The sequence below is a fragment of the Zonotrichia albicollis genome, chromosome 25 (genome assembly GCF_047830755.1).
Source record: "Zonotrichia albicollis isolate bZonAlb1 chromosome 25, bZonAlb1.hap1, whole genome shotgun sequence".
NCBI lineage: Eukaryota > Metazoa > Chordata > Aves > Passeriformes > Passerellidae > Zonotrichia > Zonotrichia albicollis.
In genome coordinates this window covers 3599482-3617973 of record NC_133843.1, presented here as the reverse complement: position 1 = coordinate 3617973, position 18492 = coordinate 3599482, and the positions used below count along the sequence as shown (strand labels likewise).

Below are 18492 nucleotides of genomic sequence, written 5' to 3'. Positions count from 1 at the left end.
TGGGGAACAGCTTCGTGTTGTTGGCCTCGTGGGCGTACAGCACCCGCGTGCACCCCGCGCCCGCCGCCGCCGTGGAGGCAGAGCCACGCATGCAACGGGTCCGGCTGCGGGCAGGGCAGCTCGGGGCTCGCCTCCTGTCCCTGCGCCGCAGAGCCGCGTCCGGGGCAGCGCGGGAGGAGCGCTGGCGCTCGGCGCTCGCGGTGCAAACCACACTCTTCTCCACTTTGCTCCAACAAAGCGTAAAGCAAGCGAACGGGCGGCGAGGGCTGCGCGGCGCGCTCGGGCGCGCTTAGGATCTGTAGTCCTTCTTGCTGTATGGTTTGTTGCCCAGGATGCTATCGATCTCGTGGACGATGGAAGACGACAGCTTTGGAAGGACCTGCAGGGGATAAGGGCGACGCTGGGAGTTGGGATGGTGACCCTGGTGGGTGAGAGGATGCTCACCGCCTCCACCCCGCCATGTTCGCGCCAGCTTGCCGGCAGGGTGACCCAGTTAGGGAGAGCCTGAGTCAGGCCCAACCCTGCCCCCTCAGCCCAGCAAAGCCTCATCTTTGCTTCTCGCCTTCATGACAAGCAAAACCTGTCGTGAAGCTGGGTTTACAACCCCCTTTTCCCGCAGAGTGCAGCACTGCAGTGAGTGCTGTGGGCAAATGTTGCTCCTGCTGGGACCACTGACCTGTATTGCTCCGATATTCTCCATCAGCTGGTCGGCGTTGGAGGCCCCCAGTAAGACAGAGCTGACACCCTCGTTACGCAGGCACCAGGCTGGGATAGGAGGGAGAGCAGAGCTTGAGCACAGCCCCGATACCCCTGGTGTCACCCCCAGCTGTCCCCCATCCTCTTACCTATGGCAAGCTGGGGCAGGGTGCAGCCCAGGCGCTCAGCAATGGCCTGCAGCTCCTTCAGCTTTGCCTGCTGCCGCCGGCCCTCTTCACTCAGGATCTTATCCTTCAGCCACTGGTATCCCTGGGGAGTGGGAAGGGGTGTTGTGGTGGGATCCGGGTGCACCAGCACCTTGCACAGGCAGGGTATCCCCCAAACTCCCTGGGTTGTGGCTCCTGGAGTTCCTGTTGGGACTTTGCAAAACCCCTGGCCCTGCTCCCCATCTCTCCCATCCCCGTGTGCCCTCCCAGCCCTGGTGCAGCTCACCTTCAGTGAGGCACGGGAGTAGGGGGGGATGCCCCCATCATACTTCCCCGAGACGATGCCACAGGCCAGTGGGGACCAGGTCATGGCTCCAACACCTGGGGACAGAGCAGAACAGGGGGATGACACCACTGCTCCCACCTCCCCCAGGGGCTGTGGCACCTGGCCTCAGCAGCACTGTGCTTTGGGGGGCTGGGGAGGAATCCCCACTGTCATACCTATCTTGTGGAAGAGCTCAGGCAGCTGCACCTCCACCTTTTCCCGCTGGAACATGTGGTACTCGGCTTGCTCGCAGATGGGCGGGATCAGGTTGAACTGCCGGGCCACCGAGTACGCCTCCTGCAGAAGATCCAGGACCCTCAGCGCCCTGCCGACCCCCCCGAGCCCCCTGCCCAGCCCCCCAGCCATGTCCTGAGCGGCCACCCCGAAAAATAATTAAGGCTTAAGTGCATCTGCACACGCTTGGCTCCCAACAGCTGCTGTCTAATTGAATCAACGTCAGCAGCATCGCTGGGGCTGCTCCGCTGCGGCCGCCCCATCCCCTGGGCCCCTACCATGATCTCCATGGAGCTCCAGCGCGAGGTCCCCCAGTACATGGCCATCCCCTGGTTGATGACATGGGTCATGGCTCGCACTGTCTCTGCCGGGAGGGAAGGAGAGAGGGGCAGGTGGGGTTTAGCAGGGGCTGCACTGGCAGAAGGGGCTCGCACGGTGCCGATGGCTGGCGAGCATCCCACTGCCCCGTGCTGCGGTGGGAGCTGCCTGCTGTCCAGGGAATGCTTTCAGAAGAGCAGGATGGGGAGAGAGGGAGCAGCCACTTGGGATGTGCCAGGGACCGCAGCCGACCTGACATGCTCACACGGTGCCAGGCTCTCCCTGCATGGACAGCAGCCTCAGGCTTCTACCAGTGCCCCCACGCCCTGTGGGGTTACCAGCACTGGCACTGCTGCAGGGGGAGAGACTGATGCATTGCCCACACACAGAGACCCACAGAGGGAAGCCTGAACCCTGTGTGAGCCATTCAGGCGTCTTGGGGGGAGCCAGCCCTGAGCCATGCAGGCTGGGGCCAAGCCAAGGCGTGCTCCTGCAGCCAAAGGCGAGCAGCGGGGAGGGCAAGGCACCAGGGCACACACCCCAGCATGCTCACAACTGCCCCGGTGGGGAGGGACCCTGCTGCAGACCCTGGCATGTGCCAAGGGCACCCCATGGCAGGACCCTGGGGGGTGGGAGCCTCTCTGCTTTTTGTCCTTTAAACTGCAGTACAGTCTGAAGGGCGAGGGGGGTGTCTGTGTTGTGCTGCTGCTGCCTCTGCATCTCATGGCAGGGTTTGCTTGAGAGGGGGGAACAAGGATGGGGGATCACAGAGGAGTGGGGGCTCTGCCCCGGGAAACACCGCTGGGACAGGCAGCGGCTGGCGGGCAGAGTGCGGGCAGGGAGTACCTTCTACGATGAAAGTCCTGGACTTGGAGGAACTAAATGGGTCCCCTGGTGATAAAAGAGAGATTTAGAGAAAGTGGAGTCACCGCTGCTGGGACGGGGGCAGTGACCTGCCACCACACCGCCACCCCGCCCCGCCGCGGCCCGAGAGGGTCCTGGCACCGGGCAGGAGGTGGCAGAAGTGTGACTGTGGGCCAGCCGTGGTGGCAGAGGAGCGGATTCTGCTTGGGAGGGAAAATGCCCTTGAAACACAAGCCTGGCGCAAACCAACCGCGAGGGCGATGAGAGGCAGCGGGGAGGAGCGAGGCACCGCGGCGCGCACCCACCTTCCATCGGCGTGTTGGGGTCGGGCCGGTTGGCAAACACCACGTCCACGTACTCCAGCTGCAGCCGCTCCAGAGATGCCTTCAGACCTGCAGAGGGATGGGCTGTCAGGTGTGCTGAGCCCCATGCTGCCAGCACGGGGGCAGAAGGTGAGGCACAGCCTGGCACCGGGGCCAGCAGCGTCTGGAGAGTGCCCTCACCCCTATCCCTACCTTCTATGATGTGTTTTCGGGACAGGCCCCTCTCTGTCTCGGCCCTGCAAAAGGAAATGTGGGTGAGAGCCTGGGGTGATAGCCTGACCCGTGCCAGCTGCTCTGCTGGAGGATGGGTGTTACCTACTTTCCTCCCCAGAAGATTTTGGTGGTGATGACCAGGCTGGACCGTCTGCAGGGAGAAAAAGAGAATCACTGATGGCACCCGCAAGGTCCCATGCTCCCTGCCTTGGATGGCACACTCCTGCCCAAGGCTCTACCAGCTTTCCCCTCCCAGCTCATCGGGTCTACAGTGATGTTTTTGCCAAATAGGGATGGTGTCTGGCTTACCTCCACCCTTTCTTCTTGATGATATTTCCCAGCACCACCTCAGCCCTGCAAGGGAAGGGGACATCAACCATTAGCACCTGGCAGGTGCAGCCATGGGGAGTGGTGAAGCCAGCAGAGATGGCCCCAGACCTCAGGAGAATAAGAGGCAAATGCAGTGGCTGTGGGGACACACTCTGCCCCAGAGCTGAGCTGCCCCCAGTGCATGAGCTTGCTAATTTTAAGGGAATGCATGGACATATGCCAAAGCCCTGGGTACAGCTGTGCTCAGAGGGTGCACAGCTGGACCTGCATGATAGAGGCCACCATGGGAAGCATGGGACTGCCAGAACCATGACTCCCCCTGTGAGCAAGCACTCAGAGCCCCATCCTGGAAGTTGCTTTGCAGCTGGCAAATCTGGGATATTCCCATTGCCACTGTGATTTGGTGAGAGTCGGGGTGTAGGGTGAGACAAAGCAGGGTACCTACTTGCCAGCAGCGTAGACTTCTGCCGTGTCGAAGAGATTAATGCCGTTGTCATAAGCTAAAGTCATCAGCTGCTCTGCCATCTGCGAGGAGAGAGAGAGCAGGGTCGGTGAAGGGGGTGGCCGAGAGCTGGCGCACACGCGTGCGCACAGTGCTGGTGAGCTCCGGCGGGCCGCATGCACCCAGGCCACAGCCAGCCCCATTGCCCCCATCCCCTCCCCACTCACCAGGGGAGAGACAGGGTGAAGGGGTGCAGCCTTACCTCATCTGTGATCTGCCCTCCGAAAGTCACCCATGTTCCTGCAGGGGAGAGAGAGAGGGGTGTGCATGGTGAGTGTGGTGAGCAACGAGCGCGGCCACATCAAGGCCACCCACCCTGGATCCCCCAGCACAGCCCTGGCACGTGGTGGCCACAGCTGGCCCTGCCGCGTGCACTGTGGTGCTCCCAGCACGGCCCAGTCGCTTCCTATCGCGTCAGGAAAAGAGAAAATAATTTGACAATTTCTGGGCCGTGACTCAAAACAGCCGCAGGGCTGAGGAAAACCCTTTCCTTCCCTTTGCAAACATCACCGGGGCGAGCGGGCGCTGCCCTGGCCGGGGAGTGCCGGCAGCTGCTGCTGAACTGAGGGGATGCCGAGGGGCTGTGGCAAACCCTGGCACTTACCCAGACCCAGGCAGGACACACGCAGCCCAGACTTCCCGAGGTTCCTGGAAGACAAAGACCATTAGGAAAGGTGCCAGAAACCCCAAAATGCTGTCTCATACATCCTGCATGCCACCAAACAGACCGGGAGCGAGGACTGGGAGGTGTGGTGGTGTCCCCTGGATCCCATCCCCACCTGGGATGGTTCCACAATGAGAGTCCCATCTCAACTGATTAACGAGCCATCCCAGGCTGGGCATCCTGCAGCTCAGTAGTGGCACTGCCTGAACCTGCGCAGGGATGCTGTGCCTGGCAGGGCTATTGGGAGAGCAGTGACCTCGTTAAAGCAGCTCCCCATAATGAGGCTGGGGTATCCAACTGCGCTGAGAGTGCCGCTGGCACTGGGGAATGAGAGTGGAGAAAGAGAAGCCAGCATGCTACTGGTCAGGACTGAAGCATCCCAAACATGGCACGAATTGTGCCTGTTCTCTGCATCTCACAGGGAAGCACAGGGCTTGCACCAGGCAAGGGTGCTCGGGAGTGGAGCGACATCCTGGAGAAATGGAGCACCCCAGAAAATCTGACCGGCACAAGGAACTGGAGAACAGCTTTCAGGAAGGGGGCCAGGCTGGCAGACGCCTTCGCTGTGGTGATGGAGAGCCAGTTACTTGTTAAAAATGACAAAGGCTCAAGAAATGAGCGTTAAAATAAATAAAGTGTAGGTGAGCCGCGGCAGCTCGCCCGCGCGGGTGTCGCATAGCAACCGGAGGCACCGCCACCGCCGGCACCGCCGACACGGGCACCGGCAGCCGGGCAGGGAGTGGCTGCGGCCCAGCCACGGGCAGCCGTGGGCTGCACTGAGTCAGGGCAGCAGCCCTTGTGCTGCCATGCTATTGCCCAGCAGCTGGAGGCACCGGCTGTCCCCTGTCCTGTGGTGTTTTTAGAGCAGTTTGTGGTGGGGAGAGGTCGTGGCCGTGGGCCAGCGGTGGCTCAAGTCCTCATGATCTGGGTTGCCATGTGGAGAGGAGAGCACCTGCCTCATCCTGGGCATTCCAAGAACATTGCTAAGGTTCCCCTGGGCAGGTGGCCATTGCTGCTCTTGGCTGCCCAGCCCACAAGTGTGGTTGACAGGCTGCGCAATAGAGATACTGGCAGACCTTGGGAAGGCCAAGCATTCCCCTACACTGCTATGGCCTTCCTATCCCATCCACTTCCTTGGAGCATCCCCCTGTGCCACTGTCCCTCCAGCAGCCATGAGCGAGGACTCCTGAGCTGACCACCCATTGCCTGGGAGAGGGTATTGCCGATATGCTCCTCCTCTGGATGAGGACATGACTGAGGGCAGGAGCACTGAGCCCTGAGGATGCCACCGTGCACTGTCCCAGTACTGCTGTTACCACAACAAGGGTTTGGTGCTGGAGAGCTGGGCAGAACTGGACCAGCCCCCTCCCCAGTACCCAGGTAAGGGGACTCAGCCGATTTGGACGGCACTGGTGGGTGCCAGCCAGGCTCACCCCAGCACTCTGCTGGCCTTACACACTTTGTTGCCTAATGCTGGCACATCTGGGCTTCAGCAGAGGCAGCAGCCGCTGGCAGCTGGACCATGGCGTGCAGGCTTATATGGGGGGTGCCCTACCCTGTCCTGGGGTCCATGCTCATCTGGGGAGAGCCCCAGCCCCACACCCAGGTGCACACTCAGCCTCAACGGGAGAAGCCCTCAGTGCTCTGCCCCAGAGCCAGGACATGGGGTGTGTGAGTCTGGAGGGTGCTGGCTGGGGGCCCCCACATGCACACACCACCCCGTTTCCAGAACCACCATGGGCAGCCAGAGCTGCTTGTGGCTCTGCACTCACTTCGTCACTTCGCCGGGCACCGAGTCCCCGGCAGCACGGAAAGGATGCCATGGCAGCCCGGATTAACGCTACCGTGACTCCCAGACCCCCCCGGCTCGGCAGCCAGCCCGGCTTGGCAGACACTGAGGATGCTACTAATCCCACTCTGAATTTTAGGGTCCCTTCTCTCCCCCATCCTGAAGATTTTACGCGCGGCTGGATCAAAGCTGCCCTGAGGGGACAGGAGCAAACAGCGAGGAAGCGCACGGAGGCGCACGGTCAGCACTTTTAGCGACGAGAAACCGACAGAGCCGGACGCGAACCGGAGATAAGCGGAGCGCCCCTGACCCCCAGCCCCCCTCGCCGCCCCGATCGCAATGAGGAACACAGGGAAAACCCCAGGAGCGCCCTTTTCCTACCGGTATTTCATCCCCGGCTGCTTGACGCTGGAGTCGCTGGAGGAAGGCGCGTTCTGCACCGAGAGCTGCCCCAGGCTGCGGGCCACCATGGCCACGGCGCGGAACTTGCCGCGGGTGCCGAGGCTGGGGCTGCCGGCATTCTGTCGGTTCAGCCGGTCCTCGGCGCTCCGGCTCTTGATGCTGTGCTCGGAGCACACAAAGGAGACCTGCATGCTGCTCCGGCGGGCAGCAGCAGCAGCGCCAGCTGCCTAAATTTAGCCGGCGCCCCGGGCGAGGCGGGGAGCTCCTCCCGCGCGCCGCCAACGTGACGGCGGGGGGCTGCGGGGCGGCGGGCGAGGAGCGCTCCCGTCAGCCCTCCTGCCCTCAATATTTGATGAGCTCAGGAAACGAGCGAGCGGCACGCTCGGGCAGGTGGGGGCAGGAGAGGCAGAGATGCTGCCGGTACCCTCCGGAGTGCGGCCATGGCGGGGCAGGATTCCCCTGCGCCCCGCTGGGCATCATCCCCCCGCGGGTACGGCTGATGGCACGGCTCCGCTTTGGGGCACAGATTCCCCTGCACGGGTCCGAAACTAAATCCTCTGGCAGCAAGGCGTGCGCATCGCCAAACCCCCGGTGCTAACGATGCTGATGGCTCTCCCGCGGCAGAGCAGGATTCCCCTGCGCCCCGCTGGGCATCCCCCCGCTGGCACAGCTCCGCTTTGGAGCACAGATTCCCCTGCACGGGTCCGAAATTAAACCCTCTGGCAGCAAGGCGTGCTCATCGCCATCCCCGCGGTGGCGACGATGCTGATGGCTCTCCCGCCGCAGAGCCAAGCTGCTTGCCCAAGTTGTCCCCCAGCAGTACATTCCCCCTGTTTTTCCCAGTGCAAGCGAAGTCGAAGTGAGGCGAATTCCAGCCTAGCACCTCCTGCCGAAGCAAGGACACAAGTCAGCCCACTACAGCATCAGCCACGTGCTGGCTGCCAGCACCTGCCGTGCCCTTCAGGATGGAGCAAAATGCAGCCACGAGGCTTGCAGGAAATTATGCACATTTTCCCCAAACCTAATGAAAAATCTTGTAATCTCCTCCGCTTCCCTCTCTCACAAAGCTCCTTAGCTGGTAATCCTGCCGGCACCAGTGCCAGCGCTGGCTCCAGCGCGGGGGGGACCTGGCAGCATGTGTCAGCCCCCAGAGGAGGAGAAACCCCACAAATTTTGGTGGCAGCAGGGACATGCCCAAAGAAGGAGCACCTTTGGGGTGCCTGTGCCAGCTGCTCCCATCAATAAATAATGTCCCCATTAATATTAGATGGGCTCTTGCCACTGTGTAAATGTTACCGCGGTCATTGCGAGCAGAGGGGAACCTGACCCGCGGTGCAGCACGGCACAGTGAGGAGCCAGCAGAGCTGCCAGCTCCTGGGGCTTCACTGCAGTGGGGGCCAAGAGACACCCCTGTATTGTCACTGGAGAACAGCCACTGTCCTCAGCCCTGGTGTCCCCCAAAGCCTGACCTGGCAGTGCTGGGCCCTGCACCCCATTGCCCCACCTGCAATGCAAGGGAAGGGATGCGCTGGGCAGGGCTGTCCCATCCTTCTCAGGGGCTGTGGCCAACTCTCCAGCTGCCTGGAGTGTCCTCCTGACAAGGACATTGGCTGAAATCCTGATACACCTTTCACCAAGACCCACATGCAAAATTAATGATGCACCCACTGTGTGATGCACACCCATCAGTGAGGAGATGCAAACCCATCAGGCAGAGATGTATGCCCGTCTGATGGAGATTTACACCTCCCAGGTGGAGAAGAACCCCTGTCAGGTGAAGATGTACCCCTCCATTCAGGCAGAGGTACACCTGCATCAGATGGAGATTTACACCTCTGAGGCAGAAACAGCTCTTCGGAGTCTGTTTGCTCTAGTGCCTAATGTTTAAAGCTCAGAGGGTGTTTGCGTCTGCAAATGCCCAAACAGCAAACAGGAATGTCAAGCGAGAAGCTCAAAGATCACCAAGCAAGAAAGTGCTAACGGCGCTGATCGGCTGCCGCCTCTCCAAGGGCAGCGGCTCCTCCCAGCCTCGGCGCGGCACAGGGGAGCCGAGGTGAGCTCAGGTGAGAGCCGTTCTCCTGCCGAGGTGTCAAACCAGCACCGAGCAGCGTCCCCTGTGTCATCATCCCCTCGCCTCGGGCCTGGCCGCCCTCGCGGTGCTGCCTTACCTGTACTTCATGCCGGTGGCGCGGGCGGTGGTGTCGGCCAGGGAGAGCCCGTGCATCCGCAGGAACTCCTCCAGAGTCTTCGCCCGCGCCGCCGCCCGCACATCCCGCAGCCGCCGCAGCTCCAGCCCGTCGGCCGCCCGGGGGGCTGGGGGCAGCCCCCACTCGGGGCTGGGCCGGCTGGCCACGCTGCGCAGGCTCTCACTGTAGGTCATGGAGAGCATCCTGCCACCCGAGCGGCGGCTCTGCCGGCCAGCCACGCCGCCAAACACTCTGTGCTGCTACGGAGAGAGCTGGGAAAGCACAACATGGGCTCCCTCGCCGCTCAGAGCACGGCCCTGCCCGCATTGCCATGGCACAGTGCTGGCACCCACATGTGGGGACCCTAGCAAAGCCAGTCTTCAGCGGAGCAAAGCCTTGGCGTGAGAGCTGAAGCACAGCACGAGAAGCAGCAGGACAGGGATCTGGCACAGTCCATGTCTGAGGCTGCAGTGGTGCCCACCACAGCTGCCCCAAGCCACGATGCAGCAGCGTGGCCTGTGCCCAGCTGTGCTGGCTCCCAGCTTGTGCTGGGCTGCACTGGTTTGCATCCCTGTGTGTCCCAGGAGCTGGCCAAGGCACAGCGAGCAGCGGCACAAGTACTGCTGGTAAGAATCTGGCACTGTGTGCCATTGGGCAAGGAAATTGGGATGGGAAAGGGGTCCCTGTGGGGCTCCCTGAAAGGGTGGACATGGCAGAGGGTCTGTGGGCACCGGGTGCTCGCTGTGCCTGCGTCACGCTGCCGCAATGTGCGCCACCACCAGCCAACACCTTCCCCACCGCCACGGCAGCGACCTCCCAGCCGGTGCGGCTGCTGAAAATAGCCTGCTGCAGGGTGGGCTCTCACACAGCCCAGCCCTGGCTGTCTCTGTGCCTGGGACCTCACTGGTGGCAGCACCCGCTCGATTTCTGTGCCTCTCTCTGCAACTTCTCTCGTTTTCAGTGTCTGCAGGGAGCAGAGACTGGGGCCAAAATTGTGGTGTTGGTGCCAGAGTGGCCGCTGGGGATGCACTGTGACACATCTACACCGGCATCAGGCTCCAGCCAGGCTCCCACTGGTGGTTTTTTCTTTCCCTGTGAAGCTCAAATTGACAGCTGCAGGAGCCAAAAGTGAAGGGCTGTCTGCCATTGAGGTGTGACCTCCAGAAGAAAGGAGAAAGAAGCCCAGAGGATATGGAGTAGCAGCTGGCCAGGTATGACCAAAACTCTGAGGGTCCTCCAGTGCTGCCAGAGACCACTCTGTGCTCCTCGTGCTCCACAGCAAGACTTTGGGAAAACCAGGAGACACGGAAAGGAAACGTTTCCCTCTGTTGTGGCAAAGCCAAACCGAATCCTGGTCATCAGCCTCTTCCTGCCACACCTCAAAGCTGGAGACAGCACCCAGTACCTCCAGCACCAGCCCTTCTCCGTGGCTGGTAGCTTTAATCAGGGCAATGCCAGTGGCTCCTGCTGGGTATGGGCACCTGGTGGAATCTCCTTGCTCCCAGTGGGATCTCCTTGCCCTGGTAGGATCCCCACACCTGAGAGCAGCAAGGAGAAACCTGAGCTGGCTGCACCGCTGCTCTACAGCAGCCAAATGGCTGCAGCAAGCAGAGCTGGGGGTTTGATCCGGGCTGCTCTGAGGAATGGGGTGGGAATCCACCGGCTGCCGTATCTCGATACTTCCCTGATTTTCAGCAGAACAGAACCAGAGTGAGCATGGAGGTGATGGGTGCATTCATGGCCATTTGATAGCAGAAATCCCAGTGCTCCTGGGATGAGTAGCAGTAGGATAAGCTGTGCCATGCCCAAGCAGGAGAGGCTGCTTTGCGAGGAAGGAGCAGGGATGGGGAACAGAGCACAGGCTCTACGGGATAACAGCACCATTAGCAGCACCAGGGGCACAACAAGTGGGCGACAGGCAGGGCGGCTGCCTGGAGAGATATCTGCCCAGCCTAGCTTGCCAAGCTGGGAAACTGGCCCCCACCAGCCTGCCTAAAGCCAGGAAGACCCCAAACTCCAAAAGAAAACCACCTTAAGCCATCAAATCCCGAGTCACCCCGCATGGAAAATCTCCCTTGCTGCCCGCAGCACTTGCCCTGGGGCGATGCCCATCCCTGCCCATCGCCCACTGTGCCCAGCCCCGACTCACCGCGCCGGGGAAGCTGCTCAGCAGCAGCAGCAGCAGCAGCGCAGCTCTGGGCAGCCCCAGGGCAGATATAAGAGCGGCGGTGGCCGCGTTGTTTTGCATTAGGGGAGTGTCGGAGCTTGGCGTCCAAAGCACTTGGCGGCTGCGCCGGGCCCCCAGCGTCCGGCTTCTCGCCGCGCTCCATTAGCCCTATTAGGGGATTTTCTTCCTTGCGAAGGGGAGTTAAATTATTCATGGCGCTTCACTAAAAGCCCGGGGATGTGCCGCTGCTTTATCAACGCTGGCACCGCCTGCCCCTCGCCCTGCAGTGACAGGTCCCCTGTCACCAGCACACAGGGCGGTGGGGACGGCTGGACACTGGGGACATCAGGGAGTGGAGACGGTGCCCTGAGGCAGGCACAGCCCTCCTGTGGTCCCCGTGGCAGTGGAGACAGAGCTGGGCTGTGGTAGGACTGAAAGCAGGCTCCAGCAGGAGGGAGCCCTGAAATGGAACCGGGTGACCAACACAGGTGGCTCCTGCCTGTTGGCCTTGGGAGCCTTTTGCACCAGATGTGTCCAGAGGTTCAGACCAGTTTGGCAGCCAAAACTTGCCCATTGCTGGGGCTCAGCAGTGCTGGTGGCAGCACTGGGACAGACACTGTCAGTGCCACTGAGCCATACCTCTGCCAGCCCGTCTCACCTCCTCCCATCATGTGTGAGATGGAGTAGGGGGCTACAGTTTTGTCAAGGGGAAGCCCCAGTCCCCCACCCCACGGCAGCCAGGCCAGACCCAGTCCCACACCACTGGGCTGCTGTGGCCCTGGGAGAGCTGGAGCAGCAGCTGGCAGAGCGTGTGGGGAAGTGCCGCCCTCACTTCAGACAGTAAAAGGGTGATGGGGGCGAATGTTGCCTCCCGAACCACTTAATGAGACTGCTCCTAATAGCAGGAGCCACGGACCAGCTGGCTGCTTTCCCAGAGCTGCTCCTGGGAAAAGCTGAGGGCTTCTCCAGGCACAGCACTGGCATGGGACGCTCCCCCCAAGCTGAGCTGAGCCCCACACCCCACAGTGGCTGTCCCCCACAGCCATGTGGCCACACTCTGCCTGTGAGAACAGTCCCCCCACCCAGCCACACCCCAGGGTCCCAACACTGCACTCCTGAACCCACAAGCGATGCCACACATGTGATGCCCATCCCACACACAGGGACCCTGGCACACTGGGCAGGGCAGTGCTGTGCCAGCATTATCTGGGCATGGGCAGGAGCCACAGCCACTTGCTGGGGGGATTTTGGGGAGGGGGAAGGGCCTGGTTACCTGTAGAACTGGAGCTGGCGCTTGGGGCTCCCGTATCTCGCGCTTCCGACAGCAAAGGGGAGAGAGAAGAAAGATGCCACAAACCCCGTTAGAAAGGAGCAGCAGGAGTGAGCGGCAGAGTTAGTGACTGTGGGAAGGGCCAGCAGCACCCACCCATGTCACAGCACAGTGGACAATGCAGCAGGCACTGGCACGACCCTGAAAGTGCCCTCTATGCCCATAACAGGCACCAGCACCCCAAAATGCTGCTGCTGTGTGAGGATTTTGTGCTGGAAGCTTTTGCATAAAGCATGCCAGGACAGTTTAGGAGTATCAGAGCAGTTTCAGGGAGTGTGGTGGTTCTGGGTTGCCCCAGGCTTGTGTTTGAAGCCCTACAGAGTCCCACCAGCAGTGCCCTGCAGCCTTACCTGTAAATCATGCCTGGGGAGCCCGTCTGCCGCAGCGAGAGTCGCGCTGGGGAGTCAGTGGTGGATTCGGGATACATGGAGCCAGCCTGGGCTCCCCGGAGCCACTCGCCGCCGCCTCACCCCTGCCACAGGGGAAGAGGAAAAGAGGAAGAAATGAGTTTTTTGGGGCACGCGCACCACGGCACTTCCTGTTGCAGATCTGAGCCAAATGTGGCACTGGCAGTGGTGTGGGCACAGCAGCTCTGCCGGCCTCGGACGCTGGGGCTCACACCCTGACCCACTGATCCCAAAACCATCTCGCCCCAGCCCTGTTCCTCTGCCTTCCCAGCTTGGCTGCTCTCTCCAACTTCTGGGGGTCCTGAGATCTCCGGAAATGGTGAAGAAACATGGGCCTGAAAAATGAAACATTGTGAAAACCCTGAAGCTGTCCCTGAGGGTCCCTCTCAAAGGGACAAGCTAAGGGGAGGAAAACACTCTGGCTTTTCCTGCAGCCCGCACATGACTGACTGTGTGCACAGGCATGAGGGAGCTCCAAGGGAAAGGAGGGCTCACCCCCAGGCACCCCTGACCCTCCTTGTCCCTGTTCCCATGGCAGGGGCACCCAGCATGACTCCCTGGGAGCAGTGCTCCTGCTCCTGCAACACTGTCAGCAGTTCCAAGTATCACAGACAACAATGACACTTCCCTACAGAACTGGGGCTGGGATTTAAATTTATCCCTTCTTTCTTTAGGCCGGTGAGATGCCATCTTTACACTGCAGATCACAAGCTGCTCTGATTCCCAGATGGGCACTGAGAGCTCTCTGGGCTCTCTCCTGGCTGCCCTGGGCTCAGCAGGAGCATGGCCTTACACAGTGCGCTCATGACCTGGCACGCATCCCACCTGCATCTTGGCACAGCACGCCTGCATCCTGCATCCCTCCCGCATTCTGGCACAGCATGCCTGCATCCTGGCACTGTGTGCCTGCATATTGCATCCTGCCTGCATCCCAGCAGGGCATGCTCGCATCCTGCATCCACATCCTGCATCCCAGCACAGTGTGCCAGCATCCCGCATCCCTCCCGCATCCTGCATCCCTCCGGCATCCCGGCCGGCGTGCCTGCATCCCGGCGCAGCCCCTGCAGCCCACGCAGCCCAATGGCAGCAGCTGCGGCAGCCGAGCCCATCCCCGCGGAGCCGCCCACCCGCCCAGCGCAGCTCCCGGCCGGGCTGCAGCCCCCAGCACGGATCCCCATCGCCCTCCTCCCGAGCGCTGCAGGAGCGCAGCGTCTCCTCCTGTCTCCTCTGGCCACAGCCGCGCTGGAGCCCAGGGAGCCTCAGTAAAGCCGGGTTTATTTTCCAGAAGTCAGGAGGGAGCTGCTCTCTCCCGAACCCGCTGCACTGACCTGAGCCCGGAGCAGGATCCTGCCGAGCCCTATAACCAGGTCCTGGCTGAGCCTCCCCAGCCCTTGTGACCCCCCCAGCTTCTCAGGGTGCTGTGAGTGTTGGTCCCACAGCTCCCACAGCCTCTCCTGGTGCCTGCAGCACCACCAGCTCAGCAGCAGCCACTGGCCAGGCACTGTCCTGCCCGCTCATGCCAGCTCAACATCACTTTGTTAGGGTGGCAAAACAAAGCTGAGGGAAGCTGTCCTGCAGCAGGGACAGCTGGACCCCCTGTCCCAGCACAGCCAGGCAGCTCCTGGCTTGCACTGCCACAATCTTGGACTCTTGCATGGCTCAGGACTGGCTGATCCTGTGTCCCAAGGGGCTCTGGTTCCCCCAGGAGTGCAGATCTCTGCAATTTTCAGCAGAATCTGGTAGCCCTTCCCTGCTGCCTCTCAGCAATGCTGTGGGGACCAAGTGCAGTCTCTGGCAGTGCTAGAAGGACTTTTCTGGCAAGCACAGCTGGACCACAGGCACACGGGTCAGGGCTCTGCACCTTGAGGAGCCAAAGTATCCCAGCCTTTGGGGCCACTTCATCCCTCTGAGCTCTCTGAGCCAAAGGCACCACCAAAAGTCCAATCCCCTCTGTGTCAGCAGCTCAGTGCTTCCCTGAGACTGCTCCTGCACCTCCAGCTTCCTCATGGCACAACTCAGCTGTCAGTCTGCAACTGCGGGAGTTTCAGCAGTGGCCCAAGAGGGAAGAAAAGTGTTTTCTTCTGCAGGATGCACCCAGGAGTCAGGTGAAGGACACCCTCATGATTTGTGCTCCCACCAAGGTCCATTCCCATCCCTGGCAGCACAAAGGGGTACAGGAGTGTGGATGCTGTGACATGGATGGTTTATGGCTGGGAAGCCCCCGGGAGCAGGGCCAGCATGGGGGGGACCACACACTGCAGCCTGCCAGACATGCTGCCATCAGAGTAGGAGCGGGTGAAACTGGACATGGAATTAATGCAAATGTAGGGACGAAACTGCTACTTCTGGTGAGCTCTGTCCTCCAAGAGTGAGGCCCTGGGGCAGGGAGAGCTGGGGGACCCTTGCCATGGGCACCCCAGCATCCTGCCCAAGTCAGGTGAGGGATGCAGGTAATGCCGCATCTCCCCACGCCAGGTGCTGTCCCCATATTTCTCTGTGTTTGCAGCACAGTGAAATGCCCCCTCCACGCCAGGGAGAAGGTGACTTTAGCTCAATGACTCACGCTGCCCTGCCCTGTCGCCTGGGCGCCTCCTGCCACCTCCTGCCGTCACCTCCGTGCTCATGCCCCGTGCTGGTCCCGTGCCCCCCCTCCCGCGGCTGCACCGGCGCCGCAGGGATCCGCAGAGCAGCAGCCCTGCCCCTTCCTTTGGCCCGCGAGCCTCTTTTGCGGCGCAGCATCTCCCAGCCCACCAGGGCCCTCCGACCGCCCGGTGGGCTCCCGCGCCTTCCCCAGCCCATCACCATCATCATCATCGCGACAACGCGGCAGGCGGGCGCTGGGGACTCAGCCGCGACACGTGAGGTCGCCCGTGACCGCCGAAGCTCCGGCACCGGCGCTGCTCAAGCATTGCCCGAGTCAATGACACAGCCCAAAAGCACCGGGGTTATTCCGGTTTTACCGTCACGTACACCCAAAGTAACGGGGTCCACACGGGTCCCTGGTGTGTGACACTGCCGGCTCCCCGGTGTGTGACACCGCCAGATCCCTGGTGTGTGACACTACCGGCTCCCCGGTGTGCCGTGGCTGCCGGCCAGGCACGGCTGAGCCACGGCCCCGGTACTCAGCACCGCTCCTACCTGTCTCCGGTGCTCGGACGGAGGGCGATGCGCGGTCGGGAGGCACAAGTCACCGAGACAAACCCGGCTGCGGGCTCCGCGGCTCTCGGGAAGCGGCGCCGGTGCCGAGCAGCTGCTAGAGCCGGCGGCAAACGCAGCGGATGGCGGTTCCTACCCCATTCCCGCTCCGTCCCCGGGAAAAGGCGTCTGGCGGAGGGGGGGAAGCCGAGCCCAGCGCGCCCCGGGATGCGGCAGCACCCAAGGATGCTGCAGAGCCGCTCTCACATCCTGACTCGGCAAGTTTGGCTCCGCCGGTGGCGGCAGCCGGCTCCCGATCCCGCCGGTGCCTTTAACCGTGTCGGCGCCGCAGCCCGGCACCGGCAGCGCGTGGGCGAGCGAGCGGCTGCCACCAGCCGCCCCTGCGCAGCTCAGGCGGGGGAAGGCTCGTCCGGGGCCACGGGGAGCCTGGGCAGGAGCTGCATCATCACTGCCTCACATCGCGCCGCGTGTGTTTCTCTTAAAATAATCAAATACAGCGGCGGCAGTGATGCTGCAGGGTTGCCTCCAGCGCCAGGGTCACCCGGCTGCCGCGTTCTGCCACTGGACACTCATCCCCCTTGTGCTCATCACGCCTTCTCAGTGCCTTTGGCTTTTTTGGCTATCTTGGGTAAAAAAAACCAGCCCGGAGCGTGCCACCTCAGTAAGTGGAGCAGGCTGGTCCCTGTGGCAGTGCGACTCAGTGATCCCGCAATGATAACAACACCAGTGCAGCTGGATCTCACAGGAAAACTAGAGGCCAAGCCAGCAAAAAGGGGCCAGGGTTTGGGGCAGGCTGCTCACGCAGTGGCGCTCTGGCAGCTATAAATTAGGAAAACCTGGTTCCCCTCCCTCAGCTGAGTCCTGTTCAGCTTCATGGCAGCATCTTGGCACTTCCTCTGCCATTTCAGCACGGTCCTGGCAGCGACGGGGCCAACAAGCACAGTGCCTGCTCCAAACCATGCTGACACTGACAGCACCACTCAGCACTGCCAGGGTGCCCACTTTCCATGCCACAAGCACTTCCAGGAACAGGCAGGGAAGGTCATAAACCCCGTCCCATTTGGGGATGCTCCCAGCACCAGCCCGTCAGTGGCTTTGCTACCCCCACAGATGGTGGGAGCCATGTGCCAAGCTGATCAGCTCCTGCTCCGTGATGCATCTGACCCACAGACCCGCAGGCCACGAGCAGGAGGTGACAGCTGGCCCTGCCACCCTCCACATCAAAACAATAATAGTAATAATGAATAAAACCAGCAGCTCGCTTGAATCTGCCGTTGGCAGCTCCATGTAGAGGAATTTTCTGCTCACCAGCTGGAAAATCACTGCATATATGCAACAGGCCTGGATAGGGGATGTGACAGAGACTGGGTACATCTCGCCCAGCCTGCTCTGGCACTCACCCACTGCTGCGCTGTGGCTCCCAGCAATGCTTGGGGAAGAAATTTGTGGTTTTGGGAAGCAGGCTGGGTGCTCTGCCCATACCTGCCAGCACCATAGACCATGTCTCACCTGGATGAGAGAGCCTGTGGTGCCTGCATGAGCAGTCCCGTGCTGGCTGCAGACTGAACAGGCACGGGCCCATGGGGATCCCATCACGAGGAAAACAGCCCCAAAAAATACAGGATGGAGAGACAGAAGCTCAGGAGCTTCAGGCCTGGCAGAAGAAATGGTGAGGCAGCAGCACCTGGGCTGCGAGGGGACCAGGGACCCGCCACAAGGCTCGGGGCTCCTTCCATCCGCACCCCGCCGGTCACAGAGACAAGGAACGGACTAGAGACGGCAGCAAACTGGAGGGAGCTGCAGGAACCGCGACGTTTGACTCACTGTGCGCAAATCGGCTCCGGGGAAATCTAATGTTCCCACCCCCGTGTCACCGGGGCTTGCCGGCAGCTCACACCGTGTCACCGGGGCTCCTGCCCTGCCGCTGCACGGTGACAGGCCGCAGGTTACCGGAGCATCACGAACAGCGTTCGCCTCGCCTCGCTGCGGGAAGGAAGGGATAGCCAACCCCTCCGCATCCCCGCACAGCCCGGGGTCCCGCCGGGCCGAGAGCAGGCGGCGGGGCGAGGGCCCCTCTCTCCGCACCAGTCGGGAGGGGCATGCGGCGGGGTGGCCTCGCCCGTAGCGCTGCCCGCGGCCCTGCCCGCTCCCACCGCCCCCGCCATCGCCCGGTGGTCGCGGTGTTCCCGCCGGCCCCGCTCCCCCCGCGCCCCCGCACCTGCCCCGCGTCCGCCGCTCCCGCCGCTCCGCCGCCCGCCCTCGTGGGGGGCGGCCCCGCCCCGCCGCGCCTGGCCCCGCCCCTCCCACCGCCCATTGGCCACGCCGCCCGCCTCTCGCGCCGCATGCAAATGACGAGGGCGCTGGGCCGTCCCCATTGGCTGCAGAGCAGGCCGGGCCCAGCGTGAGGACCCGCCCCGCG

The 18492-nt window shown here is 62.1% G+C and overlaps 1 protein-coding gene across 8 annotated transcripts; it reads right to left on the bottom strand.

Moving 5' to 3' along the window:
• On the bottom strand, positions 1 to 18401 carry KCNAB2 (potassium voltage-gated channel subfamily A regulatory beta subunit 2). Of its 8 annotated transcripts, none has more exons than XM_074558672.1 (16): positions 18292 to 18401; positions 12861 to 12982; positions 12454 to 12495; positions 4577 to 4620; positions 4175 to 4212; positions 3916 to 3995; positions 3450 to 3494; positions 3247 to 3291; positions 3120 to 3163; positions 2910 to 2996; positions 1701 to 1786; positions 1365 to 1485; positions 1150 to 1244; positions 846 to 966; positions 677 to 765; positions 1 to 379 (listed from the first exon to the last, which is right to left on the bottom strand). In XM_074558672.1, the coding sequence occupies exons 2-16, from the start codon at positions 12935 to 12937 to the stop codon at positions 290 to 292; spliced, it is 1104 nt and encodes a 367-aa protein (XP_074414773.1). In that variant the 5' UTR covers positions 12938 to 12982; positions 18292 to 18401; the 3' UTR covers positions 1 to 289. The 8 variants fall into 8 exon arrangements, with proteins under 8 accessions (XP_074414773.1, XP_074414774.1, XP_074414772.1 ...); XM_074558673.1 differs by lacking the exon at positions 18292 to 18401 and adding an exon at positions 17898 to 18041; XM_074558671.1 differs by lacking the exon at positions 18292 to 18401 and adding an exon at positions 16056 to 16517.
• Positions 18402 to 18492: the final 91 nt, after the last annotated feature.